This window comes from Limanda limanda, chromosome 3 (assembly GCF_963576545.1).
Source record: "Limanda limanda chromosome 3, fLimLim1.1, whole genome shotgun sequence".
Lineage (NCBI taxonomy): Eukaryota > Metazoa > Chordata > Actinopteri > Pleuronectiformes > Pleuronectidae > Limanda > Limanda limanda.
The window spans coordinates 1,195,111-1,221,037 of NC_083638.1; the positions used below are offsets into that span (position 1 = coordinate 1,195,111).

The 25,927-nt window shown below is 43.1% G+C and overlaps 1 protein-coding gene across 2 annotated transcripts in view; it reads left to right on the forward strand.

The window, feature by feature from the left end:
- ppfia1 (PTPRF interacting protein alpha 1) overlaps nt 1–25,927 on the forward strand; it is a 45,117-nt gene that overhangs the window by 2,622 nt on the left and 16,568 nt on the right. For both annotated transcript variants that reach the window (XM_061067517.1, XM_061067518.1), the window contains exons 2-16: nt 752–1,021; nt 12,703–12,804; nt 13,862–14,026; nt 14,118–14,192; nt 15,329–15,430; nt 16,395–16,628; nt 16,747–16,893; nt 17,671–17,805; nt 20,132–20,215; nt 21,278–21,409; nt 22,025–22,087; nt 22,232–22,311; nt 22,391–22,541; nt 23,136–23,359; nt 23,466–23,697. In XM_061067517.1, coding sequence (XP_060923500.1) covers nt 752–1,021; nt 12,703–12,804; nt 13,862–14,026; nt 14,118–14,192; nt 15,329–15,430; nt 16,395–16,628; nt 16,747–16,893; nt 17,671–17,805; nt 20,132–20,215; nt 21,278–21,409; nt 22,025–22,087; nt 22,232–22,311; nt 22,391–22,541; nt 23,136–23,359; nt 23,466–23,697 — 2,196 coding nt within the window. The remainder of the gene's footprint in view (nt 1–751; nt 1,022–12,702; nt 12,805–13,861; nt 14,027–14,117; nt 14,193–15,328; nt 15,431–16,394; nt 16,629–16,746; nt 16,894–17,670; nt 17,806–20,131; nt 20,216–21,277; nt 21,410–22,024; nt 22,088–22,231; nt 22,312–22,390; nt 22,542–23,135; nt 23,360–23,465; nt 23,698–25,927) is intronic.

Here is a 25,927-nt window from a genome sequence, read left to right on the forward strand (position 1 = left end):
CTGCACTTTTAAACTTGTCCACTGTTGTTAGTCAACTCTTTCAGGAGCAAACTGCTTAAGTTTAACGCATCAGAGTTCAACCAAATTGAAAACAACTTACATTTGCAGTGTTTAAATCTGTTGGGACGAGGATGTGTGAGACGTGGTCCCCACAACATCATTTGGTTACATATATTATTGTTTTCTCCATCTTTTCTTCCACATTTTTCTACTGTTTGTTTAGGAGAATGAATGAAAACAGACAAGTTCAAAACGAACTCAACTTTGCTTTCACATGAATGATTTTTCAGTGTCAAATCAACGGATGTCAGTGATACATTTTTGGTGTTGAGATGAAACCATTTTTCTGCTGTAGTATTAAATTCAGTTTAATCCCTCTGTGCTGGGAAGGCATCACTGTAGAGTTTAAATACATTAGATCCTCTTTTTAGCATCTCTCATATGGAAGCGTTAGTCTGTCATACAAATGAATCAGAATCAGAAGGTATTTATTGCCAAGTAGGTTTACACCTACCTGGAATTTGCTCTGGTTATTGGTGCATACGATGAACATAGAGACATAAAAACACAATAAATACACCACATAAGACAAACAATAATAATAAAAAAACAATATATATTTACTCACTATTTACTTATTTATGTTGAAGGAAATAGTGAGTTCACAATGTTGTAGTTCACAACCTGTCCATGCTCCCAGCTCCATGCCTGCTCTCTCCTTCCCCCCCTCATAACTGTCTCATGTCTGCAGATGATGTGCGAGGTGATGCCCACCATCAGTGAGGCCGAAGGGCCCGGGGGGGTCGGCGGCAGTGGTCGACGGGGGTCCGGCTCCCCGCTGCAGTCCGACTCTGAGGGTCACTTTGAGTCGCTGATGGTGTCCATGCTGGAGGAGCGGGACCGTCTTCTGGAGACTCTTCGGGAGTCTCAGGAGAACCTGGGCCTGACGCAGGGCAAACTGCACGAAGTGAGCCACGAGAGAGACTCGCTGCAGAGACAACTCAACACGGCACTGCCTCAGGTGAGCCAGAGAGCCCGGCCTGCATCCTGGGTCATGATGTATACGTTGAGATGATGGAGATAGTTGTGATTTGATCTCCAGACAGCAGACAGGTGATGTGGGTCTGCTCATGGTGTTGGACCGATGAACTGAGAACAGTCACACTAATACCATCTGCAGACTCCAGTTTCCTTTCACACTAGATTATATCAAATAAATCACCGGTTGGATGTTTAGTTTCCATTTCACACGCATGTTTTTCCATCTGCACTCTCTCTCTCGATCGCCCCTCTATGCTTTCAGACACGCACTGAACTGCGGAGATACTTACGCACTTTCTCTGGAGGAGGTGCATGTGTGAACATACATGTCCAAGCCAGAGACTCTGGATTATCTATTATTTGTTTACTTATCAGAATCAGAAGTATTTTATTGCCAAATACGTTCACACATACAAGGAATTTGCTCTGGTTATTGGTGCAAACAATGAACATAGAAACATAAAAACGCAATAAATACAACATGCATAGGAGAGCAATAAAAAATGGGAAACCAGTATATATTTACTCACTGTTTACTTCTTATTTACTCACTTTTTACCAATATTTATACAAAGTAACATTTATTTTGAGAGACATTTCTGAATAAAAATCTATAAAAAATATAAAAAGTGCAGTAAAAAGTGAAAGTGATCATATTGTCATCAACGTTATCACATATCACATGTTTTCCTCATATCCTGCAGCCCCATTGAGTTTCCATTCCTTGTTGTAATCCCAGTTTTACCAAAGCTTGGAACAGAGAGACCCTCGGTATGGGATTGAGCTCTGACCGGGTGTTACTTTAAAACACAGTGCCCTTTGAAGCACCTTCCCGCCTGAGGCCTCGCAGCGTTTTTAGCCCAAGTGTCAGTTTCACTTTTGGACGACGGCTCTTACAGATCTTTGGCTCCCACTGTGGACGAAGTGGGACCAGAGTCTGGCATGGTTTTGTGCGTTGTATGGCTCGCTGGTTGCAATGTGCACTGGTGTGTGCACCGAGGCAAATTAGGCCCAAGGTGGCACGCTATAATCTTGGCGTGGTCTAATTTAATAAATAACACTATGTCTGATCAGTCCTCAAAAAGAAAGAAAGCTATGACTGTGACAATAAACTATTTCTATTTTTTTAGTGGTGCACTGCAGGTGTTTACTTCTCACATTAGATGTTTGCACATGTCAGAGGAATAATATCACATGGTATATTACTGCAATGCTTATTGCAACTTATAAAAACCCCAGCACTACTGTGCATACAATGAATGTGCAATAAGCTCCTTACAGTAATTAGAGTCATAACTGTACTTGTGTTTCTGCTATTTGCATAATGCGGAGGGAGTCTTGATCCCAGCTTTGTCCATCCGCCTGCAGCGCTCTGTTATATTATGGACTCATGTTTCTTCTCGCTGTGGTCTTACATTTAAAGCAGGGATCATGTTTCCACATTTTAATGATGCATAAGAGGCAATCAGCTTAGTGTTGTTGTAGTTTTGGTTGAACCATCATCCAGTTTAATAAAGTTAACAGGGTGTTTCTGTTCCGTGTTCGTGCTCTAACTCATCTTATCCCATCTCCTCCAACATCAGGTGCTAGGAAGTCATGTTAAACACAAGTGTGGGATGCTGAGGCCTTACTTTGCTGCATTGTGACGCACTGCCAAGAAAACTGCATCCAAACACTCAGACACTCCCACAATGCATCGTGTTCAGGGTTTCCCCCAGAAAACTTGCTAAGCCTGGTGGTAGGGCTGCTAGAGAAGCGGGGGGGGGGGGGTTGAGCCGGATTTTGAGCGCCCAACACGTTGGCGTTGCTGGTTTAAACCTACAGTTTTGCACTTTAATATTTGAGCCTTTGTTTATATTTTGTTTTGTGCTGCATTATACGGTGACATACAGTTTGTTGTTAGCAAAATAAAATTAACTGAATTGAAAGGGTCAATTTGATTTTTTTGGGAGGAAAATTCATCGTTTAGATTAATCGACTAATCGATAAAATAGTCGTCAGATTAATCGATAGAAAAATAGTCGTTAGTGGCAGCCCTACTTAATATTAAAAAAAATTCAAGTTTGCTGTGAACATAGCAGTCAGGCCTCTTATTTCAGAAACAATGAACCGTAACAGTTTGGTTACCAATAAAAGATAAGCGTACTACTTCTTTGCTTTCAGCCAGCTACTCAAACAGACAAGCAACAAAATAACAAACAAACAAAATACACAGGCAAGTGTCGGCCTACTTTGAAATAAATTAAAGACAGAACTTTGTAGGGCTATTTGAGTCCTCCTCATATTTGTGGAAAATGTATGAAATAAGAAGTACCCTATTTTTAAATAAATAAAACCAAATAGCTGCAGCCTAATAGTGTAACGGACTAGGGTTATGTTTATGTTTGGTTTTGACTTATGTTCAGTAAAACACTGTGTTGAAGGAGCGCTCTGATGTCTGAGGGTCAGTGAATGGGTCGGGGTGGGACATGTGACTGTTTGGACCAATGGCGGCCCGCCAGGCCTATACAGAACTGGGGGAAACCCTGGTGTTAAGTACAACCGATGGTCACTAACCGAGCAATATACCATCATGGAGTGCGCGCGTGGCGAAGAGACGAGAGCAGCTGACCTGTCGTATGAATATAAATAAATAAATATCATTGTCAGTAGCATTCACACAGACTAGCTTCAGACAGACGTGTGTGTTCAATTAAAGGAAGTATTTCCGATGAACTAATGTTTGCGAACTGAGTAAAGTTCTGCCGAGGTCACACTGGCTGTAACTGGTTGTGGAGCGTCTTGCATTTAATGTTATCAGCTCAGAGCCGACGTGGGCCGCATGTCTCAGGTTGGTCTCCTGCGTGTGAGCAGCTCTTCTGGGGAGTCGGTTCACACCAAGACACTGAGTGAAAATGATCTTTCACCTTATGTCAATGTCTATCTGTTGAATAGCTCGGCAACATAACTATTTGCAGCACTTTCTCTACCTGTTACAAAGTAAAGGAACTGTAGTATTGTTGACTGAATCGATACATGTGTTTTAACATGTTTTATTGTGAAATACCTTCAGGACTGGAAGATGCACGTCTTCACACTCTAGCGTCCTGGCATTTAGTCGAGTTCTTGAACCTACATTAGTTCAAGGAAATACAGTGGTTACACCAGAAAGCTTAGGAAGCAGCTCCGGAGCAGACGCACTCCCTGTCAATACAACAGATGTGCATGAGACACAGTAAATCATACACCACACATTGCACTGTCCATATGCCATTATTATTAATTAAGACTAAAATGTTCATACACACAATAAAAACATTGGTCCACTAGAATGTCTGAAGTAGAAACCTATAGACAATGAGTAAGGATTTGTTCAGGCTGAAAAGATAAAGGTATTAAGAGGATGTAATCCTGTTGACAGAGGAGCATTTCACAAACATCCTCATGCATAGGTTTAGAAAAAGGTTCAAGGTTTCATGGATAAGAGAAGATATTTAAAAAAGGTCAAAGGCTAGCATATTTAAAAAGGCTTCTATCAGAAGGATTCCTTATAGCAGACTTGTCTCAGTTTCCATTCTAAATATTCAGCCTTTCCTCATGTTCACCATAATAACAGAGGTTTTCAGTCAGTCTTAAACTACAGAGTTTCTACGTGTGCACGCACACACGGCTGCTTATGCTCCTTCTGTGATGTCAGCTGATCATCTGGCTATCCAGCCCGCCTCCTGGGATTTGTATCTGAAAGTCAATGAAATCTATCTGTTAGAAAATGGAGAGAAACGTTCTCTGCTGTAATCTGGAGTTTATACACTTTCCAGAATTATTTTGGAAAGTGTATAAACTCCAGAAACTCCAAATTTCAAAGTTTTTCATTTTAAATTTCCAAACCAAAACTTCTTTAGGGTTCTTTTGAAGGATTTGATAACCCTATATTTACTGAACATTTAAGACAACTAAAGACAACCACATGTGGCTCTAGGTGTCTGCCGATGTAGTTCTCTTGTTTTAATCTCCCGTCGAGGAGAGAATACCAGATTCGATTTCTCTAACTGAAATGATCTGGCAGTTTTAGACATGATTTAGTAGAGGATTGAAGAAAAAAGTTGTAGTTGTGTGAACAGCACTTTAATAATCAGTTTTAATAATAACTTAATTTGAATAGCATTTTTCGATACAAGTAAGTGCTTTACAACCAACAATATGAAATTCATCGAGTATAAATACAGATAAAACAGATAACAGATTCTGCTAGTCTAATCTAAACGTACTTGCATAAACCAAAAGGAAATTTAAAATGAGCCAAAAGTCATATGAAGCATGAATTACGATTATCCATTTCCCTGATAGATGCATTGAGATACCTTCTTATGAACCTTACAGATGAATGAAGCTGGTGGCATGTCTCTGTGTTGTGTTGTGGAGAGTCTGGGTCTTCAGGCGGGAGAAGGTGGTGAAGCTGCAGTTCTCTCTCCTCTTCCCTCCGTCCTGGTGCAAGAACCCTTTGACTGGAATGCACAAACATTCCAGAGCAGCTTGCTCACACGTCAGCAGCTTCTCCAAACTCCAGTTGTGCCCTGTTCTTTTTGTATTCAGTGCACAGGACAAATTAGAGTCTCCATCAATCAAATGTCCTCTTGTGGATAGTTTACCGGCAGCACATTTAACAGACGTATATCCTTTATTAACCTAATGCAAGTTTAGGGCGCACATGTTACAGTCAAGTGTATTTCAGAGCATTTCTGTCGTCTGTGGCTTTTAATAGTTTTGCTTGAAGTGGGCACCGCTGGGTAGTTGTGTGTGTGTGTGTCTGTCAACAGTGAATTTCCAGCTGCGTTCACACAACTGCTGCAAAGATTGTTTAGGCAGTAAAAGAAACACGAGGGTCAGTGTTTAGCAAATTATATTTTACAATAAAAGGCCCAACAACGTATTAAACTCTCTCAGATTCAAATTGGATTGGTCCTATTGTTTAGGAACGTTGTCGCCACAGTTCACTGAGATTGTTTCTCTCCTCTGAGACTGAAAGAGAAGAATTATTATGCACGCTGTCGTTACTGTCTTTGTGTTGGAGGTTATGCATTAAACCAAATCCTCTCTAGCTGGCCTCTACCAGCCTGTTTGGGAACACGGGGAAATGCAAGTTAAACAATAAGTAGTTTGAGAAGGATGAGTTCTTGGAAGTGTTACTGAAGCAAACTGTGGTGTGAATTGAAACTCTTTTAAATTTGGGACAACAGGGATCAGGTGGGGGAGTGAAACAGACAGAAAAGGTCTTAAATATCTAACACTTAATTAGTTGACTCCCTGATGTTTTATCCAGCATGTGAATTAAATAAAATGTGACATAAGCCAGAAGAGCTCCTCTCAAATCCTGCTCTGCTAATTTGGGATATTTTCTTAATTACGTGTGATAATTGATGTGTGAGATCATTGGACTTCTTCTGTCAGTGCCTGGCGGGTTTCACTGTGTTTGTGTGTGTGTGTGTGTCTGGCAGTTTACTTGTCAGGCCCTGTAATCTATGGAGACCTTTGTTCCAAAAGGTTAACTTTTAGTGATAAAAACGGTCTCAGACCACAAACAGCTCAGATATGCACTGGATTATCTCCTGGACTAATCCGGACGAGCTGCATGTGAAAACACAAATGTTTGAGTCAGTCGCTGCGGACATTCTTCAGAGTTTCTCCTGCTTGATGGTAGAAACTGTGGATGATGTTTGAATGAGCCGATGGGAGAACAAGGGAGGAATGAGAGTGTTTATATTAAGGCGACAGATACATTTCACAAGATGTCAATTAAGAAAGATAATGCGATTGGAGAGTTTTTGGTGATAAGAGCAAACGCTGGTGTCAATACATCATGTCCTGCCTGTTGCTTACCACCCCTCACCTTAGCACTCCAGATTATTCTGTGTTGTTGTGATGTATCTGAACTAGGGTTGCAAAATTCCAGGAATATTCAAAGTTGGAAACTTTCCATGGGAATTAACGGGAATATACGGGAATTAACAGGAATAAACTGGAAATGTTGTGGGTAATTTATACTCACTGTATTTACCTTGTCATATACAGACATAAATATAAACATTTTGCAATTCAATGCCAGAGATATAAATAGTTAGCCAAACAATTGGAATCGTGTGTAAATATATTTTACAATTGATGGATAAATGAATGGAAATAGGCTAGATGAACAGATGAACAATCCTCAATCAGCATACTAATATATTTTCCCAGTAATATCATGGAAACTTACCTGACTAGTCCTGCACTCTACAGCAGGCCTCAATAGCCCTGCTGTAGAGTGAAGCATGCTGGGAGTTATCTGTGCATGTGATGGAAGAATGCACAGTGGAGGGTTGAAATTCAACGTGCAGCGTGTGCTGCATTCCATACAGCTTTAAAATAGAGTTTTGAATGAGGTTTTTATTGCCCAGCATTTAATTTGCATAGTTGTTTTTTTTCAAAATTCCCAAAATTCCCGAGCTTAATATTCCCGTGGAAAGTTTGCGGGTGAGGGGGGTGTAAAGTTTTAATTTACCTGAAACTTTCCGCCACTTTGCAACCCTAATCTGAACACACATCTCCTGGTGCAGTCCTCATATGTGAGAGAGAAACTCTGGAGAGCGTCCGGACACTATCAAGAGTTAACGTGTGCACAGGGCTTCAGTGTTTCCACACATGATCTGAAAACTCTTCTCCTGGAGGAGCTGTATATGAGAATGTGAATCAGTTCTCCTGGAAATTAAACACACTTTGACCCTGCACTTGCTTGGGAGAACAAAGTCCATGTAACGTCTGACCTAGTCCCGCCCCACAGGGAAGTCACAGCATGGGCGTGTTGATGAAGTTTCTATCATACCCGCTGCATTACTCAGGCTCCACCCCTTCCCGTCTCCAAACAACAGGTGAGAACATGTCTCACGTGGGCGAGCTCCTGTTGTGGGCCACATGTGTGACGGGCATCTCGATTGAGAAACTGGGAGTGAAATGAAATCCAGTAGACCTGGTTTGAGTAATAACGACCGACCACTCAGATGACTCTCAGGGTTTCTCCTGCAGGGATGAAGAGGATTTCACTCCACCTACTATGAGCTAATTTGATACCAAACCACTGCACTCAGGTTAATACGATCATAAGACCTCCTCCACAATCTTGAGATTCACAGATTATAGAGGATTGTGTTTGCGTGCGTGTATGTGATTTGTCTGCAAATCCTCTGTGAAGCCCTTTGTAACTGTATTTTTTTTAAAGTGACGTATTAATAAAGGATTATTGTTACATTTTGCTCCTTATTTTGAAGAAGCTCGTCGACCACATTTTAGATTCCACTCTGCGGCACAATGGCACGAATTGAGGAAGCCTAGTGGTCAACCAGAGAAACAAAGACCGACTTGTTCCACGCAGCGTCATGAAAGGGACGAGAGTGAAAGTGTCTTTTGCCAAATGTGACGTGAAACAATAAAATAAAAGGAAACAGACGGCAGTGACGGCCCTGCTGCTGTGTTTAGTTTGGCCTCAGACCTGCACCACGCGCTCTGTCTGTACCGGGTCTTTATGTTGTGTTCTGTCTAGGGCACGGGTTTATTGAAGAACTTGTTGACTTAGTTTAAAGCGAGTCATTTCTGTGTGTTCCTAGATTTATTAATTTGAGTTATCGTTCAGCTCCGACTTTCAAGCTAGCCAATACAATAAGTTCTTTGTGATTCATTCCCTGTAAGTATTTGTTTTTCAAACGGTTTAACCTCAGCTACTCACATCAATGATAGAAATCATCGCTTCCATACAAGGTTTGTAGTACACGGCTGTTAAAATACATCGAATGTTTATTTCTTCAAATTCACTGGTATCAGATTGTTTTTTACTCAAAGTCAAGGTGTCGGTATCGGAGAGAATATTGTCTAACAGAAACAGGAAGTATGTTTACAGTAAATAAACTAATGAGGCATTTATGAGGTGAAAACTGAAGAATACAATGAATTTATTTCATATAAAAAACACATTAGTTTGTGTCAGGAAGTAGAATCAATGAAATCTATACAATACTCAATTTCTCTAGTTTTTATGCACTTGGACAATAGTACTGAAGCTGTCCTTATGGGATGTCTTCCTAATTATGATAACAGAATGAGCAGATCAAGTGTTGGTGATACTGAATACAGATGTAGATTGAGTGGGGGGGGTGCATTGGGTAAGGATGTTTTAACGGTACAGTCAGGACATTGGTACATACATGTAAATACATGAAGTGTGTCGGACTGCACCTGAAGTGAGACCTGCTACAACGCTCATGATGACTTCACCTTTTGGAAAAGAGGTGGTGCAAAGGAGCATTTCGTCAGCTCTTGGAAATTGACTTTCTCCTCATGTGTGTGTGGGCAGCTCTGAATAGGAGCCATTGTGTTGTCTAATTAGTTTTTGACGGTGAGTCCTCCTCCAGGAGAACAGATGCCCTCTGCACAGTGTCAGATTTCAGCACACGCTATAAGCTTTTAAGAACGGCTAAAGTCATTATGTAGGAGGGAGGCCTATTGGTTCCGATCTCGGCTCCAGACGCAGCCCAGTGTGGCGGAGGTCGGGTGTTGGGAGGAAACCGGACCTATTCTCAGGCCTGTTCTCCATTTGCCAACTCCATGACGTGCACTGGTACTTAAATCAAGCGCAGTCTTAGGCAAAATGTTGATAAATTGGTGCTATAAAGGTTTTTCAATTAAACAGAGTGGTTGAGTTTGGCAGCCTCCTGTGGAGATGAGTTCTACTCGGTGGTGTTCTATGTTCTGTTCTGTTGACATCACGCAGCCTCAATGGCTCCTGTTGTTTTTACCTTTTGCAATGTTGCTACGAAACTTCAGTTAATTTCAAGATATCTTTGTGCTTTTGGTTTATCTGGAGTGGGAACATTATAGATTCAGTACTTTAAATAGTATGTTCCACTCCTGTTTAAAGTCTTAATTCATTTACTGCTTTATTCTAGTTTGTTATAGTGAGTGCTCACTTTTTAGAAAAATTTAGAAATTATCCCTTTTCATAGAAGCATTGTATTAATATCTTTGAATTTCTTCATAACAACAAAGCCTAACAGTTGACATGTCTTTTTTTCTATTACAAAAAATGGATATTAAATAGACAAATAAGACGGAGAAATACATGGATTTTCTAGTAAGGTATATGCAGATAAAATCAGGGTGAAAATGTTTTAAAGAAATTACACCTTTGGAAAAACCTACAATTTGAATCTGTTGAATCAGCAGCTCATGTCCCCATATTTCATATTTTAATGCATGAAAGCTACATTTAGTTTGGTAAATATCATTTCTGTGTTATTAGATTATTATGCTTTCTCCTCAGCCGCTCCCGACCCGTGTGATTCATTAACATTATAATAACACAGGAAGTGGTTTCCCTGCCACAGAGGTGCTGGGATGTTCTCCAGCCCGAGTACAGTTATCCCTGAAGAGCCTCTGTGTGCCTCTGTGTTTTGGTACACTGTTCCTTTAATAGGTTGGCACACATATTCATGTACCACCCCCCACCCCCCCTAAACCCTCCCCTGTTCTGAGGCTTACAGCTCAGCTCCTCCACTTCGAACCAGCGTCTGTGCTCTTGAGCCAGGCACCAGCTTCTCTGCTGCAGGGAGAAACGGGATCAGGCTCCTGTGATTGTGTCACATAAATAAAAGCTTTATTCAATCTACATGTAACTGTTTGAACTGGGATGTAGATATATATATATATATATACAGATCTGCGACTATCAAATTCACCATGTACATATTTTTCCTCTGAAAGTGTCACACCACTGACTTCCTTGTTACTCTTGATCCTGACGGCTTCTCAGGATCCAATGTTTTCTTTTTTCAAGAAGTGAGACGACAACAATATCGTCCTCATTTGATCTCCTTCAGAACAGAAACCGACTCGGTGTGCACGGCTCCTGTGCATGAGGATTTTTATTAGACCATTGATTTAAAAAAAATACATATGACAAATGTGTTGATCGATTGATTGACAGATAATTATTCTAACTGCTGAACTTTGATGATTGGTTATTAATTTTTTCCCAAAACATTTATTGGTTAAAAGCGAACAAGTAAAATTATATTTATGTTTTTAAAGACGTTTATGGACAAACGATTAATCGATAATGAAAATGTTTGAGTTCAGCTGTAGTTAAACAAACTGAGCAAATTATTTTAAAGTTGATGGCGACACATCTGCTTTCTTTGTAGCCAACCTTGAATTTGTGGTGTTTATTTCTAGGGTGTTGTGTGGAAAAATAAAGTAACTTAAAACCCTAAACGTCTGCAGCGAAGGTAGATTTTGTTGATAATTGATAACTTGTAAATCATTAATTGATCTGGTTGAATAGCCAGTGAGCCTTTTATGGGCTTTTCTGCGTCTACATTTTCCTTGGCTGAAATTATTGAACCACACTTTTACCACCAAGTATCAATCTTGTCTTTTCTCTGTGTGGAAGTGATGAGTTACGAAACATCAGGGACAGAGAAGAGAGTCATAAAAGGCACAGAGAGCCTGAGAGAAATCTGAAGGTTGCTGTACAAGTCAACCTCAGCGTCTGCTCAGGAATGTCGTAAGTTCTCCTCTCTGTAATTACCAGCGGGCCTGCCTCTCCTGGCCTGTGATTGGCTGGCAGAGAGCGGAGACCACCGGCTGCAGCCAATAGGAGAGGCTCCCTCTGACTCCTTTAGAGGAGCAGAATCTGTGCCAGTCGCTGGAAAAGCTCAGAGGCTGAAGTGAAGGGAGAATAGCTGCGGCAGTGACTGAAAAGAACGATCAGTTCCAGCAGTCACCCCCCACCCTCTCTCTTACACACACAGACACACACACACACACACACACACACACACACACACATACACACACACACACACACACACACAGAGCAAGAAGGCCTGGCCACTCAGGGTGCTGTGCTACAGGGCAAAAAAAATCAGGATGGCACATTCTTTAGGTTCAACCATGCATGTAATTCCTAAAAGCAATGTGTGTGTGTATGGAACTGCATTTGTCTGAAGAGAACCTCAGACATGAAAGTAGTGTAACATTTATTAGAGCAAGTGTAAAAACAGAAACAGAATTTTGTTGTATTTTCATATTTTTCTATGGTGATATGACAGACATCATCTTTTTATTCCCTTGTTGCTGCCTCTACTCCAGTTTCATAGTTATATAAATATATCAATGAAGAAATGAAATAAACGTTCATCAATCGCAATCGGGGTAAAAGTCTTAAATAATCTTGATATTGATTTTCTGTTTACATTAATTAAAGGCATAGTAGAAAGGAAAACATTTAAAGATTGAAACTTTACGCCTTATTTATCTCTGTCGAAAACCAAAAAATGAATATCAATATGAAGAAAGCTGCAAACTGAGATTTGCAGTCACTCATTTGAAAGGTTCCTGCTCTATTTGTTACCGTACAGTAACTGAAGAAAGACTCATACAGGTGACACCTGCAGGTATCAGCAGTCTGAGTGCACACGTCTTCCTCCTGGAACTGCAGATGATTTTAGAATTGATTCATCAAAGTTTTAAACTTGAAATGTCTCCCGATCTCCACATTACTCAGGCTTCTCATTTTTCTCAAGTCCAGTGCCTCAAGGAAGATCTGCTGAGTACGTAGCGGTGACATGTTTCTGTATTTGTCTCTTTCTATTCTAGGAGTTTGCTGCACTAACCAAGGAGGTGAACGTGTGCCGGGAGCAGCTTCTGGAGAAGGAGGAGGAGATCGCAGAGCTGAAGGCCGAGAGAAACAACACCCGGGTTGGTAGCATGTGTGCAGGATTGTTTCCTGTCAAACTATCTCAGATTACAGCAAACGATGATGACACATTCAACTTTCCAGCAGCGATGAGATCTCTACCAGATTCCCTGTCGAATTCCTGCTGGTTTTTGTTTTGGGTATCGACGGTTGTCATAACACTGGCTGACAAATCTGTGTCTATCCTCTAATCCAAACCATTGTCACACGTTTCGAGTGTCGCAAGCGGCTCACTCATCCAAATATTAGAATTACACATTGCTGGGTGCGTCGAGACCTGTTTCCTAACTGGTTAACGTCAAATGAAAACACACATTTATACACAAACGATGATTTCCAGCTCTGAGACAGTGACATGTGGTAGCAGTGAGTTTAATGAGGAGCACTACGCTCGGTGTACTTGGACTCTGTGATAAGACAGCAGCACTAAACTTACACAGGACTCGCGTGTATTCAATTGCGTTAATGTTTGACAGTGGGCGTGCCTGATGCTTGACGCTGGTGTAACCATGACGACAACAATCACAGTTTCGTGCTCGCGACACACAACAAAGCCAGCGTTTGCGTTAGCTCGGTATGCTAGCTGTGAATGCAATGCTCAAGAGAAATAGACAGAAAATAAAATCCAACAACCAGAAGAACACACACCAGGTTCACCAGCTGCCTCTTACTACATCAACACAACTACGTTCTCATTTAATAACTCTGCTGCACTAACTCCTGACTCAGTTTTAGAGCCGCTGTTTGGAAACGCTGTTGTTTGTCTCTATGACATAATCTTTGCCGACTCGTCAGGTTCCCATCACATGACCCCCTTCATAAAAACACAGCCGGCATCAGCCGCGACTACAAGATACAACTTTTTACGTGTTGAGGAGATGAGATGTTATTCGATCAATTTCTGAATCAAGCAGGACACGCCTCCCTTCCTGTTCACACCAGCACTCACAGGCCCAATGCACATGAAGGGTCACAAGATTCTGTACATTTGTCTATTGTGTAGAAAACGTTACTGAAATTGTGAGTCGCTGATGATGAAGTGATTTTTGGTGTGAGCAGCTGCTGCTGGAGCACCTGGAGTGCCTGGTGTCCCGTCACGAGCGCAGCCTGAGGATGACCGTGGTGAAGAGACAGGCTCAGTCTCCTGCAGGGGTCTCGAGTGAAGTGGAGGTCCTCAAGGCCCTGAAGTCACTGTTCGAACACCACAAAGCCCTCGATGAGAAGGTACCACTGTCTGCACATGTCACACATCTGGAAAAAGGAAGGTTTGTACAGTTCAGTGTGTTTATTTCTATTTGTGTCACACGCTCTCTAGGTCAGAGAAAGACTACGTGTTGCTTTGGAAAGATGCAGCGTGTTGGAGGAGCAGCTCACCCTCTCGCACAAAGAAGTAAGTGAACATAACTGAAAACTAAATGTTTTATCCACAGCTTTTGAATGAGGAGCATGTGTTGAACAGCTGAGTGATTTGTTTAGGCTGAGATGTAACACTCGGAATGATCATTTAACAATTCAACCAAGAAAACATATAGTAAACAGATGGTTCCGCCATCAAATGTCACCGCTGTCTGTTGTAATTTGTTAAACTGCAGAAATGTTGCTACTGAGCAGTATTCGTTTTGTCTCGTAGCCATGTACAGTGGGACTTAAAGAAGTTTATTTTTATTGAATTCTAAGATTTAAACCAGTGGGTCAAACGTTCAAATGCTCATAAAAGTATTTGTGTCTCTAGTTTCATAATCTGACTGTACACACACAATGTGTGAATCCACGACTCCTCTGATGCTTCTTTGCCAACACAAACTAAATCTGAGAAGGTTTGACCTGCAGCTTCACAACAGCTGTTCACAGATCATGACACCTTTGAATCGATCCTGTTTCCAGAGCAGACGTGACGTTGCTGAAAGGCTTCGCTCCTGAACTGCTTTTCTTTGCACTCATCTTAACACTGAATCAAAGAAAAACAGATCCACAGATTTTAAGTACCCACACGTGCACATACATGACAAGGGAAGGAACGTCTCCAGTCCACTGTGAATTGAATGGGATTTAGATTGACAAAAAGCCCAGAGGATCTTGGGGAAGTGTCCTAGATTTCCTCTTTGCTTCCAGCTCCAGTCATCTTTTGTTCCTGGGAGTCAGCCTGGAACCACACACAGGCACACGCACACACGTCAACACACACGTCAACACACACACAAAATCAACCACTTGATTCACCTCCTCAGGCCGGGCAGCTTTTTGTTGTTACTTTCCGATGGTTCGGCCATTTGGCACAAGAGTGTTGGTCTGTGCAGTGTGTTCATGTGAGTCTGCAACCAGAGAAGTTGTGGTTGGTCCCTTATATCCGTGTCCCAGAGGAAACGTATGACAGAAACACACAGAGAGCACATCACCAATGAATCAAAATGTGCAGCAAGCGAGTTAAGTGCTGCTGAAATGGTGGTTAACCAGAAGTTGTTGAGATGTTTATCAGCAGCAGATGAATGAGCGGACCAGGTTTTAACAGAGCGGTGTTCTCTCTAGTTGGCGTACCTCCGGGAGCAGAGCAGCCAGAAGAGAGGCCTGGCAGACGGAACCAGCGAAGTCAACCACAACTCTGAAAACACGCCGAGCACCAACGGCAAGGTGAGGACACTTCACAGCACGACTGAAATGACTCCACCGGTTCTGTATGTGCTGCAGGTGTTAATCGTCTCTTAAGTTAATTAAATCCCATCACAACTAATGACATCGATTGAGGATATAATTTATATATAGATTGTAATATGTTGAACTGTGGTCATTCTAGCAGAGCTGAAGTAACAATTGGTTTCAGCAAAGAAGAATTGTCCTGAGCGCTGAGTTGATGATGTATTGGTACATCTCTGTACCAATTCACTGTGCTATGCAATCTGCATTCATGCACCGACCAGATGTAAGTTCTGGAAGAGGAGAGCTGACTGGAGACAGTCCAGGTTTCTGCTGACAGCTTGTTCTGCAGCATCGCTGCTTAAAATAATAAAAAGGTTTATTATGAATGTCAAGTAGCTTTCAGACCTGCACTGAAGTCCTGACATTTCCTGAATTATTCCAGAGGAGCTATTTGTGAGGATGCAAATGTCCAATGGAACTTCTCCTGCACCCCCCTAGTAAAATGCCTGCAATATTTCCGAGTGCAGATGACGTTTCTAACATGTGACACTGAACTGGAAGATCTCATGAAGAAGAGGAGCCATACACGTAGAGAAGATGCAGAGGAAGACGTGGACTTGAGACAAAGAGATTTGAGAGCATTTGCTGTAAACAGAAATGCAGCAGAATTTATACGCCATGTCTCCTGCTGCTCCACCCAGGCTCCACCCCCCCTCCACCCAGGCTCCGCCCCTCGACTAAATGTTTTCCACATCTTCCTGTTGTTTTCTGACAACTGCATAAAATGTCTGAAAACAGCTTTAGTGATTCCAATCCAGTGAATGATCTCCTGAACCTTATCTGGGTTATAAGCTTGTTCAGAAGTGGTTTGTGCCACGAGCTTATTCAGCTGAAATGAACCACGTGAGTTCTGTATCTATTTTGTGCGCTCGCTAACTTTGTTGATTTTTTCCCCCAGCGGTCGTCGGATGGTTCGCTGAGCCAGGAGGACGAGTCGTTATCTGGGTTCGGGAAGGTCTGTGAGCTCCAGGATGTGGTGGACCGCCAGACCACCGATCTGGGCCAGATGAAGGAGCGCATGTGTGCCATGGTGTCACGCATCAATGAGCTGGAGGAGGACCTGGACACGGCCAGGAAGGACATTATCAAGTCCGAGGACATGAACACGAGGCTGCAGAGAGATCTGAGAGAGGTAGGGAGGACGGTTACCCTCGGTTACCCAAAGATGTATTAAACACGAGCTAGCAGGACATGTTGTAGTGTGAGGCAAAACACTAATTTGGTGTGTGTGTGTGTGTGTGTGTGTGTAGTCGGTAGCTCAGAAAGAAGACATGGAGGAGAGGATCACCACCCTGGAGAAGCGCTACCTGGCAGCTCAGCGGGAGGCCACCTCCGTCCATGACCTCAACGACAAGCTGGAGAATGAAGTGGCCAACAAGGAGTCCCTCTTCAGACAAGTACGCAACACAACCGTTCAGACCTGGTTTAAACACAGGCACAGTTCTGAATGCAGCTCAATACGACTGATCACTCAGATCTGAGACGTTTGTGTTCTTTTTGCCGTGTGAACACGACTGCGTCCGAGGTCACGTATGAAACCCGTCCACACACAGACAAACACATTGAAATATGACACATCTGTAAACACACTGGGTTAAAGACATCGTTAAGTCTCCACAAACACAAATGATGTCCTCGATTATTGTTATGTCACATTCATATACAGAGTGGGGAAGTGATCTGATCACATGGTCCCAGGATACACAGTCCAGTTGGGATCGGATCTCTTACAGATAGAACTACGGGTCTGAGCGAGGCTGCTTTAAACGATCCCCAGGAGAGTGAGTGTGGAAGTCTCAGTCGGGTCGACCCAGCAGGAAGCTCCTGCAGTTCTCAGTCTCCTGCTGATGAATCTCTGCTGTATTCACACACTGACCAGCGCTGCAGGCCTGGAGGAGACGCCTCCGAGACACTGGCTCGTCTCTGTACATGCACTCGCTGAGATGGAGACGTCTCTCTTCTTTCTTCATACGGGTTTTGTCTGTCTTTGTGTCATCATGAATGCTCTCTTCCTCACTTCCTCCCCACCCCCCCTCTCTCTTTGTCTTCCTCTCTCTCTCGCCCCTCTCTTCACCTTGCAGAGCTGAAAGCAAACCCCGAGGCTGTGACGTAGCACACATGAGTCTTCCACGTGTCTGCTAATGACTGTTTGCTGTTGGTTGTATTCTTTGCAGACCGAGGACAGGAACCGGCAGCTGCAGGAGAAGCTGGAGCTGGCGGAGCAGAAGCTGCAGCAGACCATCCGCAAGGCGGAGACTCTGCCTGAGGTGGAGGCGGAGCTGGCCCAGAGGGTCGCGGCCCTCACCAAGGTATCAGCACCTGTGTGTGTGTCTGTGTGTGTGCGTGTGTGTGTGTGCGTGTTTAATGAAATAACAGTGATCAGATGTCTTTGAAAACCCAAACCATTGATTGAAACATCTGTTGACATCTAGGTTTTGGGGGAAATGAACCATATATTCTTTTTTTTTTTTGAAATATTCATTTTTATTTTTTTTTGACAGTTGTTTACAAAAACTTACATCAGCCCAAGGGCAATTTTCTTTCTTCTGCTGTCAACCTTTTTCAAAATTGGGTAATTTTGTACATTTTGGGAGAGGTACAGTGCGTACATGTAGACAATAATCACAGATCAGTAGAGAAAAAAATAAAATAAATGAATAAAAACAAGCCGAATAAAAAACAACAACATGTTAGAGGTGATCTGAGAGAGAATGGGTCAGAGGTCGTGAGGCTGAATCAAGGCAACATTACAGAGTCATTCATTCAATACTTCCACAAAGTCTGGCCTTAGGAGTTTTACATATCTCACCCATTTGGAACCATATATTCTAACCAATTCTGCACCAGCACACATAACAACATCAGCGCTGTTGGATTAGTTCCTGTTCATTGTCACCGCTCCCTGAGGAAGCCACTGTTTGTTTCTCCAAATATCCACAGGGGCCTATTTTTAGAGATTTGGTCAATGTTTTGATCCAGTTATAGTTTGAGCCTTTGTCTTGCACATCGGTCAACTTAGCACCTGATTCGTATTGCAGCCGGCCCACAATGCACCTCTGATTCATAAGCTAACATTCCTTCCTCTCCTCATGTGTTTTTGTTTGAGAGTTAATCAGGCAACAGGAATCAGCTTTCTTGAATTCATTCTTGTAGTTTCTTCTCAACGATACAGATATTAACACGCTGTAATAAATATACGGACAAGACCCTGGTTTGTTTAATGTATAGTTGTGGGTTTTTGTTTAGTTGATGTGGGCAGTATTCACTATAAGAGACCGACATACAACTGATAACTGATATGTTTTACTCCACTTGTCTGCTTTAAAGACCACGATGTCTGTAGTTTGACAGTCTGTGTCTGTAGTTTGAGAGATAACGAGTTGTCAGCCCACTCAGTCTTCTGAGTTCTCCAACACAACAAACCTCAGCATCTCATTCCTCATCCAACACAGCATGTTGTGTGTTTGTCCACTCGAGTCTCTTCTTCTTTCTTCTACTGACCTGGCAGCGATCATCAGTCATGTTTCATTTCTTGAATGTCTCTATTTTCTTCTAACATTAAAACCGATCCCCTGTTCTCTCTTCTTTCTGCCATGCTCTGTGTTTGTGTGTTCTTCATGCTGCCCCCCCCCCCCCCCCACCACCACCACGTCCCTGTCAAACCTCTAGTGTGTTCTGTGTGGCTCTAAAGGCTCTAAGACTCAGAAGAAGGTAGACCAGCTCTCTTCAAAGAGCTCAATCCATCTGTCGGATACTGGGAAACACACGAGTTTGGTTTAGGATCTGTTCCTGAACTTAACCAGGCCCATTGAACTACTCGAAAGGAAAAACAATATCTGCTGATTCCAAAAATATTGTCATTAATACTTTAACTTCAGTTGTATTTGATTCTTTTACACACGACCGGTGCCTGGTTAAGTGCAGGACGAGACCTTGTGTCCAACTGTTGTGGAATCTTACGAAGCCTGAAACCCGGCTTCCTCTGTCCGCTTGTATGTGTAGTTTAATGTGTTGGTGAAATGTGTTACTCCACAAAAAAACATTATGACTGATGTCTGACACAAACAGGAAGTGCCAGCTGATTTGATCAAATACTTGTGGGGACACCGCCCATTAAAACTGTTAACCACTCGATTGGCTCTTGTGTAGATACGAGCCGATAGTCTGATGAGATCTGCTGGACACTGATGATAGTTTTCAACATTTGATTGTGTTTAATAAGCAGTAACACACATAACCACACATGTGTAGTTGAGGTAGGACCTTGTGGAACTTCTTCTTCTCTGGTAGATGTGCATTGTGGGAAGCGCTGGCTGCTTTATTGGTTTTCAGGTTGTGCTACTTTGCTGGTTTCCTTACGCAGCTTTTGGCTTTTAGCTATGTATATATTCTTTAGATGCCATGTACAGTATGTCCCTGTCTGTTGATGTGGGTTACTCCATCCTCTGGAGGGACTTCAGCTTTGTCAGTAAAACCACAAGCAGGACAAGATCTTTTCTCAGCCAGGTCCCTCTCCAGGATGGATGACAAAGCTTTAGAGACACTCTCATTAGCTCTGGGAGGGGTGAATATGTTGTACTGTATATCATAGCAGATAAAGATGAAGGTTCACTCGTCATTGTTTCCCATCTTCAGGCAGAGGAACGTCACGGCAACGTGGAGGAGAGACTGAGGCAGCTGGAGGCTCAGCTGGAGGAGAAGAACCAGGAGCTGGTCAGGGTGCGTAAACCTCTTTCACAACGAGATCAGTGGCTAAACGCAGGTTTTCAAAATGCAGATAAACCTGCTAGAGAATGCTGGTTGACTCTCACCCCCCTCCCCCGGTGAGTAATGTTTGTCCTCCCGAATGTGCTGGAAACTGAGAAGCTCTCTCACCTCACGGTCCTGGACACCATAAAGAGAAAATAAAAATCACTGTTGCACATTGATCCAACGAATGTAGAAGACAATAAATACTAGGGACGGGAATCAGCAGGGACCTCCTGATACGATACTATCACGATACTTAGGTGGCGATACGATATGTATTGCGATTCTGTAAGTATTGCGATTCGATATTACGATTTCCTGGGATTTCTTTTGGTTATTTTTTTTTTTTTTAAATGGTGGACCATGGAAAAATGTTGAATCATACCTTCAAATACAACACAGTCAAATTCACTGAGAGCTTTACCAGTTTTATTTCAAATATTAACATTAACTTAATGACTTCCGGGCAGCCAATAGAGAAAATAAATAAAAATGTTCCCTGTTATTGTAAAGCCCCTGTCAACTGCACACAAACTGACAGATTAGGCTACTTTTAAACAAAAATAAAAGGTTAATTAAATAGAATGAAATGAACAAAAAAGAAACAAAAAATAGGCTATTGTTGTTTGTATGTAGGGGAGACACAGCTAGTGCTTGGGTGTGTTTCGATTCTTCCCCGTATAAACCAATAAATATGTTTAAAAAATCGATTTTGGAGGCAGCATGGCGATTCAAAATCATGATTCACAAGAATCGCGATTTGTAACTGAATCGATTTTTCCCCCCCATCCCTAATAAATACACTAACGTTAATGGCTATTTACGAACCAAAGCCTGTTTGTTCAATACGCATCGTAACGCTGTGTCAGCATCTAGACTGCCTGAATGAAGAAGAGGAGGAACATGAACATGCTCTTGGTTTCACATGTTCTTGGTCTTCACATGTTCTTGGTTCTCACATGTTCTTGGTTCTCACATGTTCTTGGTTCTCACATGCTCTTGGTCTTCACATGCTCTTCTGTTGGTGTGCAGGCTCGGCAGCGAGAGAAGATGAACGAGGAGCACAACAAGCGCCTGTCGGAGACGGTGGACAAGCTCCTGTCCGAGTCCAACGAGAGACTCCAGCTGCACCTCAAAGAGAGGATGTCTGCTCTGGAGGATAAGGTGATCAGCTGGGACATGTGGGGCTGTTGCCCGGGGCAACAAGGCTCAGGTAGAGCGGCGTCCAGTGAAGTTTCCTGGTTCGATCCCTGGTTTCTCCACAGAGCAGGACTGAAGACACTAGATTCAGAAGCGGTTCTTATGCCACTGATGTTTAAGTGGTCATGTTTTTAAATGTCTTAATTAATATAAGAAGACTTCATGACTGGGACCTTGATACCGAGGCTTTATCCCCCGATTGGCTTCATTTCTGGATTTTGAGAAGTGAAGGCACCGTTTTTATTTACAGTCTATTTTCCTTCACTGTGGCTCATGATTATTTGGTTCAGTGAAAATGTATTTTATATCCCACATTTAAAACAACAGTTCACCAAAGTGCTGAACAGGCTTAAATAAAAAAATATATAAATATACAGAGATTTCATAGAAAATTCAAAAGTATTGCTTTTGAATTTTGTATCAATTCAAAAAGCGGATCTGAGACGACATGAATGATATAAAGTAGGAGCAGCCACTGTCATGACTTAGTCTATCATGGTGCACAGTTTGTTAGTGTGTGTTTGACAGTGTGTGTTTGACAGTGTGTGTTTGACAGTGTGTGTTTGTTGCTCTCTGCAGAACGCCCTGATTAGAGAACTGGATCACACCAAGAAGCTGATCGAGGAGTCTCACCACGAGAAGGTGAAGCTTCACGTTTACGATGCTTCTCGTCTGTGTTTTTCTTTTGTTTTCACAAATTCAAGTTACCACAAGTCACATGTTTTACTCGGAGATACAGACTTCATTTCTTCTCTTAAAGTCGTCTGTTTCTTTCCTGTCCTGTAGGAGCAGCTCCTGATCGAGATTGAGACCATGAGGGCGGAGAACGAGCAGGGCAGGAGCAGGAGCAACTCCCTGTTACATGGGTAAGCTGGCGAACGAGTCCACAGCTCATCAGCCTCCACCCTTTAAGTCTTTCTGATTCCTTTTCATTTGTTATTCCAGACGCTCTCAGCTGGGCAGCACTCCAGATTTCAGGTATCCAGTGTCGGCGTCCTCGCTGATGGACAGTAACTCGGACCACTATGGCAGCGCTCTGGTGCTGAGGCGACCTCAGAAGGGACGAGTGTCAGCGCTCCGCGACGAGCCGTCCAAGGTGATTCATTGCATATCAACAACACGTGTCTGACATTTGAGCTTTGGAGTTTGTCAATGAATTTTCAAAGAACGCACCAACAGATCGTGATTTGATAAACGGACATCTGGGAACATCTGCATGTAGATTTACCTACTTGTGACACTCTGACAGTGAATGATCAAATCTAAAACTTAAAAGCCACTAAAATTGTTTTATTGTCCAGGTTTTAGCAGTTTTGACTGAAAGATGAACAATTAGTTCTTCAACAGAATGAAAAGCAGTTTTTGTGTTGTCGTCCTCACGTGTTGCTTGTGCCGTCGCCTCCTTCCCTCCTCCACCTGTTCTCTCTGATGAGTCTCTTCTTCTCTTGTTTCTTTCTGTTTGCATCCTCTCTGGACATCAGCGACATGTAAGTGTTTGTGCGTTGGAGCAGTGACAGTCACTTGTGTCTGTGTTGTGTATTAAATATGCAGCTAATCCTTTATCTGTTTCTCATTCCTCTGTCTCTCATCTGTCTTCTATCTCTTTTATCCCTTGTCTGCTCTTTCTGGAACCGTTCTCTTAATCTCCGTTGGCTTCCATTGTTTTATACGTGTGTGTGTGTTGATCCAGGTGCAGACTTTAAACGAGCAGGAGTGGGAGCGAATGCAACAGGCCAACGTGCTGGCCAACGTGGCCCAGGCCTTTGAGAGTGACATGGACGCCTCGGACCTGGAGGAGGACAGAGAGACCATGTTCAGCTCAGTGGACATGCTGTCCCCTGGTGGCCAGGCCGATGCACAGACCCTGGCCTTAATGCTGCAGGAGCAGCTGGACGCTATCAACAATGAAATTAGGTATGAGCAGCTTCACAGCAGAACCACACTCGATGGCTTTCTCCACCCTCTGTAGGATTGTCGTGCAATCATTCAACATCCTCTTCGCCATCCTGTGTCCCTGCAGAATGATCCAGGAGGAGAAGGAGAGCACAGCGATCCGGGCAGAGGAGATCGAGTGTCGGGTGGGCAGCGGCGACAGCCTGGGAGGACGCTTCCGCTCCATGAGCTCCATCCCCCCCTCCCTGTGTGCCGGCTCGTCGCTGGGCGGCTCCCCCCCGGGCTCCGGCCACTCCACGCCCAGACGCATTCCTCGAAGCCCCAACAGGGAGCTGGACCGCATGGGGGTCATGACCTTGGTAACACGTCCTTTACTTTCATAAGCAATCACCTGAAATCATTGATCTCATTTCATTCGACTTTGTGTTTCGCTGTCGTTTCATTTTCATTTCGGTGTTTGGGTTTGTCATCGTCTTTTAGTGCAGGACTCAAGTACCTGGTTGTCTGTTTGTTCTCTAAAATTTGTGTTTCATTTTTGTGCGATGAATCCGTATGATTTGTGTACTAATAATTGTGTGTAACCATATGACCGTGTGTGTACACATAGCAGTATTGCTACGATCCCTACATCTTCCAGAGCTCCCAGCAGACCCTAACTTATCTGCCCTGTGGTGCCACTGGCCTCACCCCCCCTCCTCAGGCCTTTAGCTATGCTCCCCACCTGCAGGTATACAGCCCCCCCCCCCCTTCCTCCCTCCTCCGGCGGGTGCAGTCTGCCACTTCCTGTCCGCTCTGTTCTTTTACACACAGGACTTTTATAAACTCTTTATCCCTGCTGTGTGTTGAGAGCATCACTTTGCTGTGAGAAGAACTCTGAAGACGTTTCTGTGAGCAACAAGCAGCTCAACATGAAGACCTCTGTTCTCCTTCGCCTGGGAGAGCGGCACAAAAATTCCAGAAAGGAAGATGAAAGACAGAGATTTAGATGTAAAAATACCAGGATGTTTGTTTCATAACCAGATGAATGAAGAGTTGACACAGAGACGCAGGATTCGACCTGTAACATGGATTTTCATGGAGCCTTTAAAGACCTTGGACGTGAACAAGGGAATTGTTCCAGCTTCAGAACTCAGATGTTTTCATGGAATCTTTCAGTGGCTGGTGACGATGAACAGGATCAGGAAGTGATTATGTTTACATGGACACCAATATTCCTCTATTAAGTGGATTAAGTCCAGTCTTATTCAGACGGGTTACACATTAGAAACCGAGGTAGCGAAGCCTGCCTCCTCATTTCAGTCCTGTTCCTGTAGATTCACTTCAATGAGACGTGTTTCTGTCGGTCGAGCTCTGAGCTTTGCATTCTTTTCAACATCTGCACTAAATCCAGATGTGTTTAAAAACCAATAACTGAGCCGGGTGGAGATTCTAGATTCCTGAGTCACTGCAGTTTAATGTCGCTGGTTTTCCTGTTAACACCGGAGAAGACGATACTCATCAGTCAGTCCTTTCAGGAATTTGTGATCTTGCAATCGATGATTAATGAATCGAGATCACACACTACATGTCCTTGTTTAGATTTGTTCAGTTTACTGAAGAAGACATGAAAGCTCTGCTCTTTCTGTAGATGATCTCCTTGGTAAACGATCATCAATGAAACAAGTCCAAATTAAGATGTTCTGGACATTTTGGGAGATAACATGAATGATTTCCTCGCCCACTCAATTTCCTCTTCCTGTTTGCCTTTTATAGCTCACCACAGCCTCGCAGTGTCAGTCGAGGAGAGGAAATGAGCGATTAGGTATTTCCCCCCCGGGGGCAAGAGAAACTCCCATAGAAATGTGGCATGCTGATGGTTTATTTGCTCTGCTAATGCCAGGTCTGTGAGGAATGTAGAGTGGGGAAAAAACATCCAGCTTTTAAGGTGCTGAGTGGAAAATGTGTCAACAACTGCTCAGGTTCATAGATTCATGTTTCACACAAAGCTAAAGCACTCAGATCATTTCAGAGGAGACACGTGGTGTTTTTTCAGTCTTTGATTCCTCTAGTGTGTCGTAAAGCTTTTTTGTGAATGATAAAGTTCTCTAAAGATCAAAGTCTGTGGCAAAGGAAGCTGCTCTTTCCCGCAGAAAACCCTGGAGATCCTCAAGCACTTGCCAGTCGATACATGCATGAAAGTTAAAGGCCCCAAGTCACACGGTTTTATTTGTTAGGGGGCGTGCACCGAGGATATCCTCCTGACATTTTGTGGAGGGGCTGAATGTGAGAATCCAAAATCAGAGTAAGTCGCTCCAGATGATCTCAGTTCTAATAAAACAAAATCTCAGAGAGAGATCGACCGGACATTCTCTGGAGGATTCACAGAGCGAGTGGACGTGTTCACGTGACGGACGTACAGAGTGGATGGATGAAGAGGAGTCCTACGTGTAGATGATGAAGAGGAGTAACACGTGTAGAAGATGAAGACGAGTCCTACGTGTAGAAGATGAAGACGAGTCACACGTGTAGAAGATGAAGACGAGTCACACGTGTAGAAGATGAAGACGAGTCACACGTGCAGAAGATGAAGACGAGTCACACGTGCAGAAG